General features: G+C 42.6%; 1 protein-coding gene across 1 annotated transcript in view; it reads right to left on the bottom strand.

The window, feature by feature from the left end:
• The window catches only part of GRIN2B (glutamate ionotropic receptor NMDA type subunit 2B), a 196,272-nt gene that overhangs the window by 19,087 nt on the left and 157,937 nt on the right, over positions 1–19,248 (bottom strand). The window contains exons 5-9 of the mRNA XM_032207593.1: positions 10,361–10,569; positions 9,883–10,054; positions 9,050–9,203; positions 7,372–7,497; positions 4,068–4,297 (exon numbers count right to left, since the gene is read on the bottom strand). Of these exons, the coding sequence (XP_032063484.1) occupies positions 4,068–4,297; positions 7,372–7,497; positions 9,050–9,203; positions 9,883–10,054; positions 10,361–10,569 (891 nt within the window). The remainder of the gene's footprint in view (positions 1–4,067; positions 4,298–7,371; positions 7,498–9,049; positions 9,204–9,882; positions 10,055–10,360; positions 10,570–19,248) is intronic.

The following is a 19,248-nucleotide window of genomic DNA, read 5'->3' as shown; positions in this document are numbered from 1 at the left end:
GAGCCCCACTTATGGTCTCTTTGGAAAAATTTCTGTCTGGCAGCTATGTCTGCTCTGCACTTCTCCTAGCTTTCTCCAGAGCAGGTATTTGTTGTACAAAAGCTGCAAGCTCAGAAAGGCATTTAACTTCAATCATGTGAATAATAGCCCATTGACTTTAATATCACCACTCATGAGCACAAAGTTAAGCACATGCTTAAGTGTTCTGGATATCTAGGATCCTTGTATAATTTACATTTAATGTGCCGCAGAGTACAATGTGGGAAATAATTCATTTTTCTGTTTCATGGCCAAGCATCTATTAGTGCAGGAATAAAGCAGATTCATTTTTGCAGTTTCTTCAGAGAGATTTTTGCTTTGTATCAACCTGAAATGCTTAATCCACCTCAGAATACTGTGTTTCTTTGTCTATCAGTTATCTCTTTCCATCCCCTTCCTTCATTACAGAAACATCTTTATTTTTTTTTTCCTTTTTCTTAAGTGTAGGTCAATTTTATGATTAGTGCCTTTAGAAAATAAGAAATTAAAAAATACACATCAGAAATATCAAACAAAATATTTTGTTAAATGTATACTGAAATGATCTACTTGGGGAAAAATCAGAATTTCTCTCTGCCTTCTTGCACACTCCCAAGATTTTTTTCAGTAATAAAAATTGTTCAGTTTAAACTCCAAATTTATTTTTTTTTTGAAATAAAAGGTATCCATTCAGAAATACTAGCTGACCTATGCTGCATAGAAATAGACCCACTGTCTCAACATTTCATTAACTTCTTAAAAACAAATAAGTCAAATACATGTGAAATTCCAGCAATCTATATTAATTTGCAGGCATACAGAAATCCATTTCTTTCCTTTTTATGTCAATTACGAAATTACCATTTTGATACTTTATTAGCTTCTTTGGCATTTTCAACTAATTTATAGGCACACATACTTTTTTTGTTATTATTATTATTATTATTAACCTACCGCATTCTAAATTATTTTATTTAAATGTCCTGCTGGCTGTCCACATTTGCTTTTATTCTATTACTACTGTATATGAATGGAAATTATGTATAGCTATTAGATTATTTCACACATTAGCTCATTTTATGTAATCTTTCCTGTATTTATTGCCTTCATTAGACCAAAATACCACAGGCATTTGTTTCTCTAACGTTTCTGAAGCTCTCCGGTTATAGGAAATTGGGTTACATCTCCTGATTACAAACAGACAAGATCCAGACCTGGGAGCTGGCCATGATACCCTGTGACAGGCCACCTTGCTGGCCAGGCTTTTGCAGGGGTGGTAGCTGCAGCAGCCCCTGGACCTGGGACCACATCCAGCCATGCTGCTGCACAAGGTGGCCTGGCAGAGGTGACAGGTGATGGTTTGACATCAGTGCAGGAGAAGGGCAAGCCAGGAGCGCATGGCTGGAAGGGAGAGGCCATCAGACGAGCTCTTTGCTTACAGGACATGCAGGGCCAGCACCAATGTGGAGGAGGAGCAAGTTTCTCCTCCCTGAACCTGCCCATGGCTGCACTGGCTTTAAGAGACACAGTTTGATGTGTTATTTAGCAGCTGCAAGGGTTAATGTGGGGGAATTTGGGTTCCTGGGTCAGCTCTGGCGTCTATTTTTGGCAGCTGAGCACAAATGGGTGGCACTGAGCAGGGTGAACATCACCAGGGTGCACCCTCAGGGCCAGGGGAGAAGAGCAGCAGAGGTTATGAAGCTCAGCCCAGCGAGTCTCCAGGTACCCTCCATCCAACCTACCACCCTGGTACAGAGGTTTCTGCTCTAGTCCAGCTCGGACAGGTCTGCTCAAGCATCCCCACAGCGCATCGGAGCCTTGATGTTAGTTCCTGTCTTTCACTGGAAAGGAAATGCTGGGGCACTGCCAAGACACCATCCCAGTTCTTAGACAGCTGAAACATTTCAGCCTGCTCTTGTGGGGAAGCAGCAGGTCAACAGCTGTAGGCAGCTCTTGGAGCAGCTCTTCCTGCTGCTCCAAGGAGACCTCCTTTGAAAATCTGAAGCAGCTAATTTAAGATGGCAGGAAAAGGGAGGAAGAGCACAACACACTTCCATCTCTGGGGTAGATGCAGTGTGCAAGCTTTGAAACAGGGAAAGAGAGGAGATCAGAAAGGTGAATTTCCCAACTAGGGCATCCTGAAGCAAGGCAATGGGCACCTGAATAGCTTGTCTCAAATTCTGCAAGGCTCCTCTGCATGTACAGAGTGGAAATCCAAGAGCCCAGCAGATCAAGGTTGCTCACTCAGCCTTTTGGACAGAGCTTTTCCCACCTGTCTTATTCTCCAGAGGCAGCAGTTGGCCCTCAGTTTTTACCAGTGAATTTTCATCTGGTTCCAGATGCTGTGGTAGATCATAATTTTACCCATATGTTGCACTTGCACTAGCAGCTGTGTTTGAGGCACACCACAATCAGCTGAGTATGTGCTGTGGTCTTTTTCTTCCCCAAGACACCCAGCAAGTGCTTTAGGTAAGCAAAAGCAAACAGAGGTATGTAAGCAAAGAAAAGCAAAAGAAAATGACCTCAATCCAATACACACAGGCAACCTTACAGTGATATTGACCAAAACAGGACTAGAGACCTATATCCAAAGCCTCTGTGAAGCTCCAGGAGTTACCACTTTCAATTGGTATTTCACACACATATCTCTGCAGGTATGGAAAGTATTTTGAAATACATGAGGATGAAAGCATAGCTCTCTCCATGAACCTAGGCACAGCCTGAAACAATAGATCACAGGTATGAACTACCTCATTTAGCTCAAACAGTTGAAAAACTAATGATGACAAACTAATGTTAACTCTGGTAGGGCTGGCTGGTTTTGAACAGTGTCTTTCAGTCTGAGGGAGTCCACAGCTTCTCAGGTGTCTCTGCTACAACCTCTGCCCGTCAGAAAAACAACCTCCTTCTCATCCCCCCCCCCCAACATGCTGCAATTGTGGAGACACTGTGGAACAAATTGAGGTTGGAATTAAAACAAATAATGGGAGCACTTTTGCATGGATTATATTATTCTGTCATATTTCATTCCAGGAAAAAAAAAAAAAAAAAAAAAAAGGAAAAAAACTCTTAAAAATGAATCCATTACCGAATTTCCATCATGCAGCACAGGACACGGTATATATAGGGGGCCTGGCTGCAGTTTATTTCTAGACTGTCATGGGGGACTCAAGAGACAGTAACTAAAACCAGTCCAGCCGCAGTAAACTAACACCTTCTTGCTGCCATCCTCAATAGTGATGTGTGTACCCTGTTGCCCTTTAGTTGCCCTACAATGACATGACCTGTTAAGCAGCCCCAGTGACTGAGTAACAAATTCAGCATGGGCAATCGAGCCTCACAGAACTCAATTCCTTGTGAGTAACCTTGCAACAAAACAAAAATAAAGCAGTGTGCACAGCTTCAGACCCTCATGAGCCAGACAGTGCTACCCTGCATGCATGAGCAATCTCCTCAAAATCCTCAGTTTGCAAAGCCCAGCAAAAGCAAATGCTCTGCGAGAACAAAATTCAGTGCATGTAAACAAGGCAGTGAAACACATTCTGAACAGGGAATGATCTCTTCTGCAAAGCCTTGAAAAAATGGCAGTATAACTTAAAATGCAAGCAACAGTAAATCATCAAAGCCGAGCTGATTTACCCCCATGGGCAGAACTCATCCCAAGAATAAACTATCATATTTGCTAGCCTAATGGTCAGAGTTCCCACACAGACAAATTATTTTATCCTCAATAAACAGGTTACAGCCATTATACACGTCACTTCCAAAGGAGCATTAATTCATTTCTTGCTGCCAATCAAAGTGTTGTTTGGGATCATTCAAGTAAACACAGTTCTGTTCGGTTTCCATGATTCACTTCTGAAGTGCTTAAAATGTGTAAAAATGCAATTGAATACCAGAAAAGAGCAGTTGTGTTATTAAAATGAGGGACTACAGAAACATTGCAACTGACAAAACCTGGACATTTTCCTAGTAAAAGCAAAGGAGAAAGGGTAGAGCAGTCTCTTCTGTGAAGAAGGCTGCTTTAGGGGTTTGGGTGGATCCATTACCTTTTTGTCGCTCAAGCCAGACACCTGGTCCACGTATTCTTCTTGGATCATGAAGGCAGCCAGATTGGCAGTGTAGCTGGCCAGGAAGATGACAGCAAAAAAGGCCCACACTGACACCATGATCTTGCTAGTGGTACCCTTGGGATTCTGCACTGGCACAGAGTTGTTGAACACCAGCCCCCACAGCAACCAGATAGCTTTGCCAATGGTGAAAGAGGGACCTCCTGGCTCTAGAGTGATTGAGAAACAAGACCTCACAGTGAGTATCTCAAAACAAGTGAGAGGAATGCATTTCTCCTTACATACACACCTTGACTTCAGAGTTAAGAGCAGTGATATTCCCACATGAGATGAATATCCACAGCTGTGCACCCATGTGTTCAAGACACTATATCTAAGCAAACCATGACCCTGAAAAGTGAATTTTTAAAATATCCTCAGGTTTCTGTATTTATTTCTATCTCACAGATTTCCAGTGAAGCCTTATATAATGTACCTGATTAGAAAATGCAGAATTTGAAACATTAAATTTCAGTTCAAGTACAGTCAATAGAAAAAGAGTTTGGTTAGAAACACTCTATCCTCATTTCTAGCTCAACAGTGTTTGAGCTAGTTCAATTCATAATATCTATTATGAACGATTCTAGTTCAACAGTGATGTTGTTCTTGAACTCTCAATACACACCTGTACAACACATGGCCACCACTGTACTTGGACCAGTGCAAGAAACAGCACTATCTGAAATAACAAGGCTCTGAAAATACCTCTGCAGGAGCATTTTGTTACCCAGTCTGCTGATGATGCACAAGCTAGAGAAGCACCAACTCCCTCTCTCTGCATCTAAGCTACATGTGACATATACTTCGTCTCTCTCAAGAAAATCAGCAGCTTCAAGAGGGGGTACAACGTTTACAAAGTTGATACTTTCCCCTTAACTCACTTTTCAGAGTAGAAACTCACTCACACCCCAAAAGCCACATGTGCTCATGAAACACCATGCCTGAAACTTTGTGAAATCCTGTCTGACTCTCAGCAGTCTCAGATCCCCAGCATACACTGGTGCCATTAATGGGAACCAAAACCAAAATTTGTTCAACTTGAGCACAAGAGAAGCTGTCAGGGAGACTGCAGCTGTAATTACTCTAAGGATCCTACTTCAGGCATTGAGAAGATTCTCTTAGGACTGGAGCCCTCTGGCACAGTTCAAGTAGTGCCTGTCACTTTTCCAGTGGTGCTACCCTGGCTCTGCAACCCTTTGGTTTAGTATCTCATGTTTTACCTCCTTCCTTGGGTAGGCTGAAGCCTGGTGCTGCTGCCTGTGGTTACAGTTGGCTCCAGCGCAGAAACAGAAGGGAAGAAAGTCTATTGATAGCTCCTCTCCAAAGTGCTGAGCAGGGAACCTTATGGATCATCTCAAAGCACTAACTGTGTGCACTCTAAATGCAGTTGAAAGGTTCAAGGGACTCATTTTTCACTCTGGGAACTGCACGCCAAGTTCTAAGTAGAATCATCACCTGGCAAAACTGGAGCCTCTAGATGCCAGGGAGGCAAAGTTGCTATAAGAAGCATGGTTTGACACTCCTTGCCTTTTTTACGTTCTGGAGCGGTAGTTTTAAATTCCTCTTTACTCAAATGAGTGAGATATCTAAGCCACATGCATATGTAAGGTGCAGTACTGCAAGGTGTGGACTTGCCCTAAGACATGAGTGCAAGCCCTGCAAAATACTAGTGGGAATTGTGGAGTGTGAGGAAATCTTGACAAATTCCTTCTCCACTAATCACCCCATCTGCTTTCACAGTTGTTTTGTCACCCATAAACCAAGACAGCAATGGGGGTCTCCAGTCCACACCAGGGATCCGAATCCTTCTGAGCTCTCAAACTTTGAGTGACCAACAAAAACAAACCAACACAACTGGGGGCTAAGACCAAGGTATGCCTGGAAAGAAATCCTTGGGTGTCCTTAAGGAGAAAATCGAGGTATGAGAGCAGGGTTATACCATGGTAGACTAGCTTGAATGCAGCCAAAGTAACATTTGCAGTGTTCATTACCAAACAGGTACTGCAGTCTCTGCAGCTGCTTTCTACATCTTCATGTTACATCTGTCAGTGATAATATCTGCCTGATCATGCAGTACCACTCCTAATTACTCAGAAATATTGATACTGCAGCTGCAGTTCAGCTAACTTAATAACTGCATGGCTGCACACCTGTGCTAAGAACTGCTTCCAGTTACACATCTGTATTAACACCTCCCAGGAGACTCATGGGTTTAACAATATTTACTTGTATCCAAACATCTGTGTGGTTAAGAGTAGTTGCCACGAAGGCCCTACACAGTTCCACGATAAGAGTTCTCCACTTCCCTGTGTATGTGGTTCTGCCTGCATTCCCATTAATGCTTGTTTGTTTGTGGTGTGTTTTTTTTTTTCAGTTCCCTCTAATCTGATGGTATGAATTCACTCAAAGTACTAGACTGGGGAGGAAATGAGTGCATTTTCCAGTAACTGTCTCCCTCCCATCACTCTGGACTCTCTCCCATCATTGGTCCCATTTTGAGACCAGTAAGTCCCAGAAAGGTTTGAAGTGCTGATTTGTCAGGGAGTGAAGATAAGGAGATGACAGCAGGTTCAACTTGCTAATTGTCTTCCTGCCAATAAGGCAAAAAATGCTGTCTATCAGGATGTCTGTCCATTCTCTCTTTAACTCATTGGGCTGTATTCTGAAGCTTAGAACCACAGAGTTAGGTCACTCACTTGTTCCCATCTTTCCTCCTGCCTTTACAAGATAATTCTTCACCCACTCCCAGGGAAATAAGCTTCCCACTTTCTCAGCTGGACTTGGCAAGCCAGAGAGCCAAGCAGGGGAGGGACATGCCCAGCTGACAGATGTGGGCTCTGGAGGACAGCACTATGCCAGGGGGCCGGTAGAGCTGCCTGCTTTCTGGGGAGACATAGCACTGCAGATTGACAACAGAGAGCCTGCTGATTGCCTCAAAGAGAACAGCGCTGTAGCCACTGCCAGCACCAGTTACCAGCACCCATTTCCCCTCAATGAGAAACAAATTGGCGTTAGTGTGTGCTTTAGAGATGAAAGACGCCACATTCAGTCTCCCAAGCCAAGCAAATTATCTATTATCTACATCTGTTCTCTTCAGAGCCATTTTCCACCTCCCTCTCTGTCCTCTTCAGTCTGAACTCACAGCTCAAAGTGGGCTGTATCTGTATCACAGTTAATACAAAGGAAATGCTGGTGCTGGGATTGGAAGCAAGAGAGGTTCATGGCAAGGAGCGGCTCCCCTTACCTCTGCCATCAGCAAGGCACCGATTATAGCCCACAGGGCTGAAGTACTCGAAGACAAAGACGGCCACTGCAGAGATGATAAGCAGCATCACAAACATCATCACCCATACATCAGCACTGAATGGCTCTAGAGAGGAAGAAAAAAACATGTTGAAAGGCCCAATGTAGCGCAGCTACCTCTCCCCCCCCCTTTCTTTGCCCTCCAGGGCACCCCGGTGAGAGTGTGTAGCTTGGGAAAAACAGAAGTTATGGAGATGCCTTCAACCCCAGTCTGAGAAATGTCCTGAATTAGTAGAAGTGTAGTTTCCTTTTCCTGTAATGACTGCATTCATTCTTACAGCTACATCTGTGACACATGGCTCCATCTGGAACCACATGCAGCCGCTGTGACATGCATTGATAAAATAAAATGCATTGATAAAAGATTGTTCTCAGGAAGTCCTCCAGCACCATCTGGAGAGAGTGGGGGAAAATCAAACAGAACTGGCAGAATTTCAAACAAACATTCAACTTTCAAGATGTTATTGAGCCAAAGAGCATCTCCAAATTTCTGAGGTTCAGCCGTAATGATAGTAGTTTTTCAGCTATTCCATTCCTGTAGCATTGGGAACACTGGCTCTTTCTAGAAATGTTAGCATTCATATTCTGCAAGTGCTTGATCTTTGACAGGTTTTCTCCATCTGCAAGCATGAACAGGTAAAGATGGTACTGTACCAGATCAAACAAACCTAGGATGTTGGTCCACACTATAGTCAATATTTCAACTTGATTTTAATATTAATTTAAATATTTGGAGTTTAGTTTATTGTTGGTTTTACACACCCCAGTAATATTAATGGAATATTGGAAGCCAATTTGCCTTGGCTAAAGGCAAAAATTGCTGAAGAGTGAGCAGTAATGAAACTCCTTCTTCAAGAGGAGTTTGGAAAAATTTCTTTGCCCATATAAAATTATTTCTGTAAGTGTTCTCAGGTTCCTGGCAGAGAGCAGACAGTAATTATATAACTCATATACTGTGTTTGCTGCATCATAAAGCATTTTGTAAAGCCAAACAGTAGTTACTAGGAAGGCATGGATGCCTGGGGGAAATGCAGTATCACTTTTGCATTCTCCGTCCACCCTCCACCACTGAAGAGCAACAGAGATCATTTTACTGGGATGCACAGTGTCAGCAAAGAACTGATGGCTCAACCCTTTTTCAAAAGCTGTTAGATCTCTAACTTCCTCCAGTTGCTTTGTCAAGGAAGGATCAAGCTAATATTCTCTTTACAATAATGTCTCTGAAAGCACAGCAATTCTTTGCTAATTGTTATCACTAAGTATAGTGGCAGAACAGCTCTAAGGTTTGAATCAATTTTTTTTCTGGCCTACACTGTTTGAACATGCTATTAGTTGAGTCACTGGGATACCACATGCTGTAGGGTAGGTGACAACCCTGAGAGAGCCCATTCTTTGCTAGGATTACTGAGAAATGCCTTGGAACTTCTAGGCAGTGCTTGTTTGCGTTTGCCTGGATTTCGCTTGCTTGGGATTTAGAACTAAAACATCACAGTTTATTTTTATATACCTGTCCCACAGGTATTCCCAAAAAGGGACTTTCAGGCTAAGAATCACAAGTAACCTTCACCTAATTTTTGATGAACACTGGGTGAAATTTTAATTTTAGACTAAAATGATACCTAAGAAGGCAGAAGGTGAGACAGTTCCATTGCTACGTGACACCATGACGCTGATTCCCGTCTCTATGAAGGGCACAGAGAAGTCCACCACTTCTGAACGTTCCTCATTAATTGTGAGGGATCCCACAGCCATGTAGGCCCGTTTGGTGACAACCTGGAGGAAACAGAAGAAGAGTTCACATGCACAGACCCAAGTCTAGCCCCTCTCAAATACCACAACCAAGCCCCTTCTTAACCTCCTGTCTCTCCATGCAGTCCTTTTTACCCCTGTAATCCCATTCCCTATATTGTTTCTATCATTTCTCCTTCCTAATCTTTCATCGGGACACCTTTTTCTTTCAGGGAATCTATAGACATTTATCTTCCCCTCAAAGCTGGTATGCGTATAAAAAATAAATCCGCAGAGGTCTTAGGATAAACACATCATCCACCGAGAAGACATCTTATCTCATTTTTCTGTCCTTGCTTTCTCCTCCTTCTAACACTGCAAAGTCTTATTTCATTCTTTATACATCTTATATATGATCTAAGCTTAATCTAGGTTGCAGCCTCTTTGGTGCACGGATATCACACTCTTTCTTTGACTATAAAGGCAAAATTTGTGACACTATAGGGAATAATAATTAATTGTCAAACAGAAAAGGTGGTCACGGTCAGAGTGTCAGAGCAGATTAATTCACACAGTGCCCAGAAAGAATCCAAGCCAATCATTTCTATAGAGTCACCTCTGTCCTTTCCCTGGCAGGGCACACAATAAATGATGGGAGATTGGACTTGACCTATAGCACCCAGCCCAAGAATGAAGCCCACCATGCCCTCCCTTTGCTGCTGACCTCTCCAATCATTCCATTCCATGTCCCATTGATTTTTTTCCCATGCTTGCCATTAGTCACCAAGTAGAGATCATAGGTGAACTTGACAGACTTTGAGATTTTCTTGAGGATGTCAATGCAGAACCCCTTGCAACATTTCTTCATATAATCTGGCTCCTCATCGGTTTTATTCCTGAACAATCATAACAGTAATGGGTTAGAAGGCTGGTGAAAATCCCCTTAATTCTCCTCTGCTGTCAGTATGTGCTCCCCCTCCCACAACACAACGTGGAGAACTTCACTTGTGATATATGTGCTGGACACACTGCAAGGACTTGCCCAGTGGGGCCAGTCATGAACAGGCATGGGCCAAGCTGGGCAAAGTGAGGTGACTTTGCTAAAAATGATTATCAGGATGTGCCAGTATTGGCCCAATAGACTCTACTTTCTGCTGAGAAGGGAGAACCCAACAAGAGGAAAAAAAAACAGGGGTGCATACTCAGTCACAATGCGTTTTTGGCAAGGGACAGTGTTCCTCATGCAGGTGCCACTTAGGGGGTCCACATTCTCCACAATGACAAACGGTGCCTCTTCCAGGGTCACTATACTCAGGTGGTCGTCCTCGCGTTCCTCAGAGTCAGGATACAGCTCAAAGCGGGGCCACACATAATACTTCATCTGCAGCTTTTTTTCCTTCCATTTTCCCACCTGTGGAGACACACACAACACAAAATAGACTTCTAGCTGCCCCATCCCTCTGCAGCAAACACATTCCCACAGGCCCAGACAGAACAACTCTGGAGTACTCAAGCTAACTGCTGTTGGACAGAGATATCTCTGTTGGACAGAGATATTTCTGGAGAGAAGGCTCTGAGGAAATGGGTTCAAACCAAGTTAGAGGGAGAGAAAGAGAGCAAGAGTGTGGGGATGTCTCATCTCTCTGATGGTCTCAGCCTCTGGGCAAGTGAGTGGATGACAAGGGGAATACCACCACCCTGGTCAAAAAGACATGATGTCTTCGAGCTTTCTCAGTCAAGCAACAACCATGTAGCTTGTTGTCTCCTGAAAAGTTGATTTCAGTCTGCTAGCCACAATAAAAATGGTAATTTTCCATTAAAAAAGAGGACAAATATATGAAGAAAAAAAAAATGAAACAAAACACAATTTTGAAACAGAGAAATTGAAATATCTCACTTGAAAAAGTCAAAACAAAACATTTTTTCAAAAAATTTGTTTTCATTTACTTTCACTGAAATTAATCAAATTGTTTCATTTTAACCAAAGTTGCCTTTGTCAGAAATAACTCATTCTGGAAAAAAAGTTGCCAACTCCTAGTTAGGACTGAGTTCTTCCAAATGACAGAGGAGATAGGCAACCAAAAGAGTAAGGCTCAACTGAAGGTGTTCAGCAGTTTCAGGAGTATCTTCACAGGAGACGAACATAGACAGAGATGCTTGTTTAATAGTAGTTCTCGCTATCCCCAGCTAAGGGCTCATTAAGATACCTGCACTTGTCCTTTCACAATGACTTGGTTGCATATGTTAGCTGGAAACAAGGAATTGTTCTGTTTCTGACACATGAAAATCAAGCAGCATCTGTTATTTCTACTTTTGCTATTTTTTCCACAATGACATATTGCCATTTTATATCTTTTCATTCTCCATTTCTTCAGCACACAGAAATCACACCTTCAGAGACCAGAAAAGGGGGATGGGAACCCCTTCACCTTATACCTACTGCCATAAGTAAGAGTTGTTTTGAAGCCACTCCATTCCCCAAAGAGATGATGCATGTAGCACACCCACTGCCAATGGTAGACTAATCCTTGCAAAAATTCCAGGAAAAGAAAACACCTGAACAACCACTACACTTTGAACTATCAAAGTCTCGCCTCTGTTCTCATTTCCCCCCATCACAACTGACACTAATTAGCACCTTGGCTCTCAGTTTGAGATGGGAGGGCAAGAAACTAACTGGGCTCAAGAAGGAACTTTCCTGCTCAGTCCTCAAACAAAGCCCCCCAGGCTGGGGCTGAGGCACCTTCACGGGGACAGGCAGTGGAGGGGGGGCTTGTGTGACTGTTTTTTGGTGGTGTACCTGCTTGATGGGTAAACAGAAAAGCTTCATTCCACTGCAGTCCAACACCACCTCCCACCACCGCCAAATTTCCATCATTTATTTATTTAAATGACAGAAAGGGAGGGAGAAGCACTTATTAGAGGCTCATTAGGTGTCAGCGGTTATTCTGTGAAACTCAAAGCCCAGCTGGGGTTTGGCATTTGAGAGCAGCCAGAATTCACATAAAACACTTGTCACCTTCAAAACAAACAAACAACCACTTCATCTGGCCATGAAAGAAAAACCCACACTGGGGGCTGGTGGAGGGAGAAGAAAGGCAGAAGAAATCACCCAGAGACAGCAGCCTCCCCATCCATCCCTGCAGTGTGAACACAGCACCCCAGAGAGAGTAGGGCTGCACTCTTTGTAAGAAGAGGGTGAAATGGCTGGGCAGCAGACTTTACCCTCCCTGTGAACCCTTACAAGCGCAGCAACCAAAAAATGTCAAGGCAAGTTTGCTCCTAATGCTTCTCCCACCACCAGAATCATCCTGCTTGGGCCAGCAAACAGGGTACATAGCTATTTATCTTCTTTTTCTCTCTTTTTTTCTATTTTTTAATTGATTGGGCAGGGCAATTGTTTTCATTTTTACATGCACTTTGAGCAGCAGGTGGAAGTTGGCAAACTGGGAGCCCAGGGAGCTGGTGGCATCTTCCATCCGCAAAAGACAAGTAGCGTTGACTACCATAGCAAACAGTCTGTACTCACGTCCCTACCTAAGACTGTATGTGCAAAGTACATTTCTGAGGGAATAGAAAGCATATACTCATATGCTCACCCAGGGCCTGCTCAACCCTGCCCTTCCTGCTCATTGACAGAGCAGATCAATTTATCATCATCTGAGCTAGAGATTTCTGCAGTGCGATTCTAGTCTTCAAGTAACTGAGCTCAAATCCCCAAAACCCGTTCAATGAGGCCACCAGACAAGCAGAATAACTACACGCACAGGGCTCAGGAGGGACCAATGATTAAGATGCTACACAGAACAGCCCAGACTTCAGCTCAATAACATTAACTTATCATAGAAATAAGCAGTTGATGAAAGAGACATCTTGCAGTATCTCAGCAGCACTTAGATATCACAGTAATAGGCATGATATAAACCCTTAAGTGATAAATTAGATCAGATAAGCAAACCCAACTCGTAATTACCCAGAAGTTCTCTGGGACAGAAAGGGGACTTTGTAAGGCTGCGTGCCAAGCACGTTTCACAGCATTGTACTACACAGGCCAACATTATGAAATTAGGACAACAATGACAGTCCTATCATTGCCTCCTGCGTGCTGGAGCACCTCACCTGCGAATACAGTAGTACATGTCCTTTCCTTATTATCCCAATAGAGTCCTTATAAATTAACCAAGAAGGAGGAAAAACAGGGTGTAAGGAAATGTGCTGGCCAACATTTTCAAATGAACTAAGACTGTCTCAAGAGTATGTGCAAATATTACATTTCTTTGCTAACCTGAGCAATCAGGCATGCCATATAATTACTCACACACCTGCAGGCATGTATTGATATGAGTCAATGATAGAAACAAGCAAATTCAGAAAAGGTTTATGAATTAAGAGAGGGCAGATTTTTTTAGGTGCTCATGCATGTAAGGATCCAATGTATATACATGTAGTTAAAGAGAGGCCTTAAGCAACATGTAGACAAGGACAGTAAAGATAATAAGAAACGCCACATGTGCAAAGGACAGAGACAATACAAGAGAAAGAAAATAAAAATGTGCATTGTATTCTAGATAATCTGGCATGAGAGAGAAGGAGCAATTCACTCTGGGGACAGAGGTTAGCCACAACAGAATTAAATGTCACAGATTTGTCCAGGTAATGATGCCAGCTCTTAAAGAATATAACCTGCCAAGCTGTGCAGAGCAGAGCAAGGCACTTCTGAAGTCTCAGGGTATTTGGTATTAACAGCTTGTAAACTGTTATTACTTAGGTTTTGCTCAGTGCTTGCCTCAGCAAAAAGAGGAAAAATAAACCATCCCAGGCATCCTACATATTTGTCACCCTTCAGTTTCAAGACCCACTGGGTGTTCTCTGATCAGAGCCCAGTTATCCAAACTCCCACCAGGAGCACTGGAGGGTTACAGAATCAGCAAAAAATGAGGATGCTAGGGATCTTAAAAAAAAAAAAAAAAAAAAAAAAAAAAAAAAAAAAAACCTTCTAATCATGTTCTCCAAAACCCAAGTATGATCCTATATGCCGGGGAAGGGTTCCTAAGAGCCAGAATTTCACCTTAAATCCCCCCTTCTCTGTCTGTACCACATCTGATCTTATCGAGAAAGGGAAGTCACTTTGGTTTAGGGATTAATTTGGAGGCATTGAGGGAGGGGACCAGCTAACTTTCACCTTCAAATATAGGATCCTACTTTGGATTAAAAAGCTGTTGGGAGAAGTCCAATGCATTTGTGAAACAAGAAAATGAGAGCTATTGTAGAACAAAATGTTAATCCTATATGCTATTGGTTTGCCTAAGTGTATAAGCTATCATGGGCAGACAAAAGGTAAGATTGCCTACAAAAAGTCAGAGCCTTCCGAAAACCTTCCAGCCGGCTGGCAAATTGCCTTAAACACAGTATAATGCAGCCAGAATAAAAGTGTTCTGCAGTATGTTAATGTGCATCCTTAATGAAAGGTTCTGTAGAATGTTAGCTCCCTGAAACTAATTCTTAACAGAAGCTTTGATCCCCTACCAAGAGAAGCTAAGACTTGTAACAGGCATTTCTGACAGATGTTTGTCCAACCCGTCCTTTTCACCAACAGAGAGCCCATGATCTCTGTGGGCAGTCTATCTGTCCTATTTAAAAGGTTAAAAAAAAATTAAAAAAATCCTTATTTCTAACCTAAATCTTCTTGCTGCAGTTTATACCAGGAGAGTATATTTCTTTATTCTTCTGCATGTGCTCTTTTCCGTGTTATCATGTCAGTAAGATGTTTATAACACAAGAGCTGGTAGTCTCCTTCAGTGGATACCTTAAATGCTACATTGGCAAAAGCAACCACCAAATGACCAGCACCCAGTCTAAGCATTTACAAAGCCCTCACTCAGATTTGTAGTATAGACAAGTCCAAGCTACTCCTATGAATCTCCAAGGCTGCCTGCTGCAGCCAAGGCAGAAACCAACCTCTGAGTATCTCCTACTATGCTAAGGAAGGACCAAAGAACAAAAATCATCTGTAGAAACCTCCAACTAATGTCAACAGGTAGAGAAACAAAACCTCACAGAAATATGGCTTGCAAGGACTAGGCAGCAGAGTACAACTGTGGGTGAAAAAAAGAAGAGGTTCAGATACATCGCTTGTACAAGATACTCAGAGCCCTTGTGTTCTGATTTGGGGTTTAGGAGAACTACGTCTGGGTGAAGATCTTTGATTGTTGTTTTTTTTTGATTCAGGCTCCTATTTGTACCACGTTTTGCACTACTCTTTAAATCTCTCACTTCCTTCCACTCTTGGTATAGAAGAGATACAAGAAAAGGAACAAAACATATTTGGTCTCATTTACAAAATAAAAGACCACTCCAAACTCACTTAGAACTCGAATGCTTTCTGCTTTTCCCAGAAAGTTCAATGTTTCCTCCCTTATTACATTTTGTTTTCCAGGAGCTGAGGGGCTTGTTCATTGCAGTGGGCAAGCACAAAGACAACAGCACCGGGCAGGGATTAAAAGGCATGTCCCCTGTTTTGCCAAGGACCTCTGGGACCTGATCTGCAAACACCCTTGTCCCTCCACTCCCCATTGTGTAAAATGGAGATAATGGTACATTCTCATGTCTGGGTGCACTGGGTAGATAAATACAGAAAAGGTCATGAGACTCAAAAATAATATTGAAATGAGTAGATACACATAGAAAGATGTGTCTGACAGATCTAGATGAGGGAACTCCAATAGCAAGCATGAAAAGCTACCTGCCATTTACCTTCCTGTAATATAGTTAACTGGAAAGAGCTTATGTAACTTTTACACGATTTTAATACACGGAAAAGGCAAAATCAAATATACAAAAGGTACAGGTAAGATGTTGGGCAGCTTGCAGAAAATAGCAGTGTTATTGGCAACAAAGCTGATGGAAAAGCATACCTAACCCCTCTGGGAGAGAGGGAGGGTCTAGGGAGAAAGACGAGCCTTGTCAGTACGATTCATACAGCTCCTGAATGAGGACATAGAAAAACCAGAACAACTGGGCAGGACCTGAAAAGGACTACTGTAGGAATAACTGAAGCACCATAGAAATAACAATTATAACTGGGACACTGCCAATGGGAGGCATGTGCTGATTAGGGTTCATAAAAGTAATGGTAAACCTTGGGGGTGCTGTTAGAACCTTAATGCTGAAGTAGATTGTATAGAAATAAGTCATGAATAAATAAAATCATTGGGAATAAAGAGATTTTGGAAGGCTGGTGCAAGATATTCCACTGGAATTGAACTACTGTAGATCCACAGGCTTGGCTTTTGGGGTGGATAGAGATGTCATTACTGTTATTAAATATAAACTATACCAGGAACCAAGTCATCATAGGAGGCTTTGGCTTCACAGAGATAAGGTAGAGAACAAATGCAAATTTTAACAGCAGCACCCTGATGTGTATTTTTTTTCTGGATCTGGTAGCTGACACTTTTCTTCGCCTCAAAATTACTCAACAGACAATAGGTCATGCTGTTTTACACTCAGTTTGGGTGAGCAGCAAAGAACCTTACAGAAAAGCTAGTTATCAAAAATAACCTTGGTTTGAGTGATTAGGGGAAACAGAGAGCCTGCCTTGAAGGAGGAGATTAAAAAGCTTGTTTAACCTAGATAAATGAAAGCCAAGAGGGGATATGATTGCTCTGTATAAATAAAGGGGGGACAGATACACAAGGGAGGAAGAAAAGTTGTGGTTTTTAAAAGCAGAAAAACAATATTGGCACAAGAATAACTGGTTGTGAGAAAAATTGCCTTGAAAAGAAGATGTTTTTTAACCATCAGAGGAGGGAGGTTCTGGAAAAACAAATCAAAAGGAGAAATGAAAAAAAAATAATAAAATGGGGTCAAGAAGAAGAACAACTGGTTTGTATAGGCCCATGCAATGTCACTGCCTAGAGCAGCAGGGATGGAACCAGATGAGACTTTCCAGTCCAGTGGCTTAACTAAGCAGGAACAAGAGGAGTAACTCCTTTGTAGAAAGCTTTTTCTCCTCACCTTTTCCGTCTGCAGATGTCATAACTCAGCCTTAATCATCATACATCTGTCCCACAGCTAATCTATGTGAACACAAAGGCTCTTATTATTGATGTCTTCACCTCCTAAGCTCACATTTCTCTCATTCATTGAATGAGGTAACCTTCTCCAGGGTCCTGAGAATAGAACATCCCTCTTAGCCTTCACCCAAGCTGGTTAAGTTGTGACTCTCACACTTACACTGCTGACTTCCCAGCTATTTCCAATCCCTGTGATGCTATAAGTCTCTAGCCTTGCATAGGCTGGTCTGTAGCAGGTAAAGAGATGCCACAGAGAACAAAAAAAAAAAAAATCTCCTGTTTACAGATGCTTAGGGTGATTAATTAGCCACATCAACCAAAGCAGACAAGAAATGGTTGTGAACGCTCCACATGCAAAATTAATTCACACAAAAACAACACTCCTTCCTGAACCTCAAGCTCACCTTCCACCGCCACCTGGGGAAGGCTGCTTTTCTCCACTGCACCTGCAGAAGCAGGAATAGCTTCTAATAGTCATTAAATTAAGCATGTAGATTACAAAAGATGGTGCAGTTTTCTTCGCTGTTTACTTATACAGCACCTAGCATAAACCAGGGAGAGGCTTGGTGCATAGTACAGACAGGGTGAAGTATCTGCTCTGGCTTTATAACTCATTTCTGAAGTTCTGGGAATAAAAGCACTTTGCAGGAACACCGTTTCCCAGCTCACTGAGGTCTGGCATTTACACAGCTCTTGCTATTTTTGCTGAAACATTTCTTTATTGGTGCATTTATATGCTTTTTGCAATTGCTGAGGTCCTGTCCCCTGCCATGATTAGAAGGAGAAGGTTAATGAGATATATTTTGAGTGCTTCTGTCTGCTGCAAAGTCAATGAACTATGGAGCTCCACTGGTGTCAAGGAAGGGTCAGGACTGCAAGAATGCCAAGGTGTTTGCCTTGGTAAATCATTCCTCCAAAACAGAAGTTACCAAGAGAGCACTACATGTATAAAACCAGCTAGGATCAGCTGATTATTTCCTCTAGGTGATGGTACTGCTCCTGGTGGTAGCATTAACTTGGTAGCTCAGAAAGGGTTTATCCTGACAAGGCTGACTCAGGCAGGAACTGTATGGTTTCCAGAGGGACATATTAGCTCAAGGTCCTCCGTACTTCACAATGTACAGGTGACCATGATTTATGGAAGTCCACACCGCAGTCAGCACAGGCATAACTGGGGGACATGAGAGGAGAGGTTAGAGAAGGCTGTTCATGGTAATATTGGCTGTGATCTGAGTAGTCTCAAGGATGTAACTCAGGAAAGTCATAGTTTCTAGAGGGAAAAATTAGGTGTTATGATGCTGGAAGAATTAGGGGGGAGTGGGGGGAGGGGAGGAAGTATATATGACAAACATTGCAGACTGAATGTACCATCTAACATAAACCACCTCCAGTTAACAAACAGTGACAGCCCGACTCAGGCTCTTACTTCAGGAATATTGCATCCTTTAGAGCTGTCATGCCCTTCTGAAATGAGGCGAGGGGAGTTGTTCTGATGTCCTAAACACCAACATCAGGCTACTCAGATTCTGGTCTGGCAAATAAAACCTAATGCCAGAGGATTGTATATATACATAAACCCCTGTCTTGCTCATCTCAGGTTTCACCTTGAGGATCTCTACTGCTCTCCTCTGCAGAACTATGGGGTGGGTGGTAATTTAGCAGGGATATTAGTAACACTGCATGTTTTGTGTGACAGGGGTTCAGGAGTCACAAGGATTTAAAGAGAAGTGTATTTTTATGTGCATGTATAGACATCTGAACACTTTATGGAAGCATTTTGCAGTCTCAAGGAGGGCATCCGCATTGTGCAGGTGTGTGTCTGCATCCAGTACGTGTCCATGCATGTAATGCCCTATCTAATGATTTTTCCCCTTGGCTTTCCCTGTTGAGTGCTGGGCTTGGGTTTGCATTTTGCTGAGCTTTCATTTCTTTTACTCAGGCTTTTTTTCTTCCCCTAGAACATGTTACACAGAGGGAGAGATGGACTTGCCAATTCACACTGCAGTCTGGGAGAT

The sequence above is a fragment of the Aythya fuligula genome, chromosome 1, assembly GCF_009819795.1.
Source record: "Aythya fuligula isolate bAytFul2 chromosome 1, bAytFul2.pri, whole genome shotgun sequence".
Taxonomy (NCBI): domain Eukaryota; kingdom Metazoa; phylum Chordata; class Aves; order Anseriformes; family Anatidae; genus Aythya; species Aythya fuligula.
Note: the sequence above shows the minus strand (reverse complement) of the source record. Positions and strands in the feature narration are given on the sequence as shown.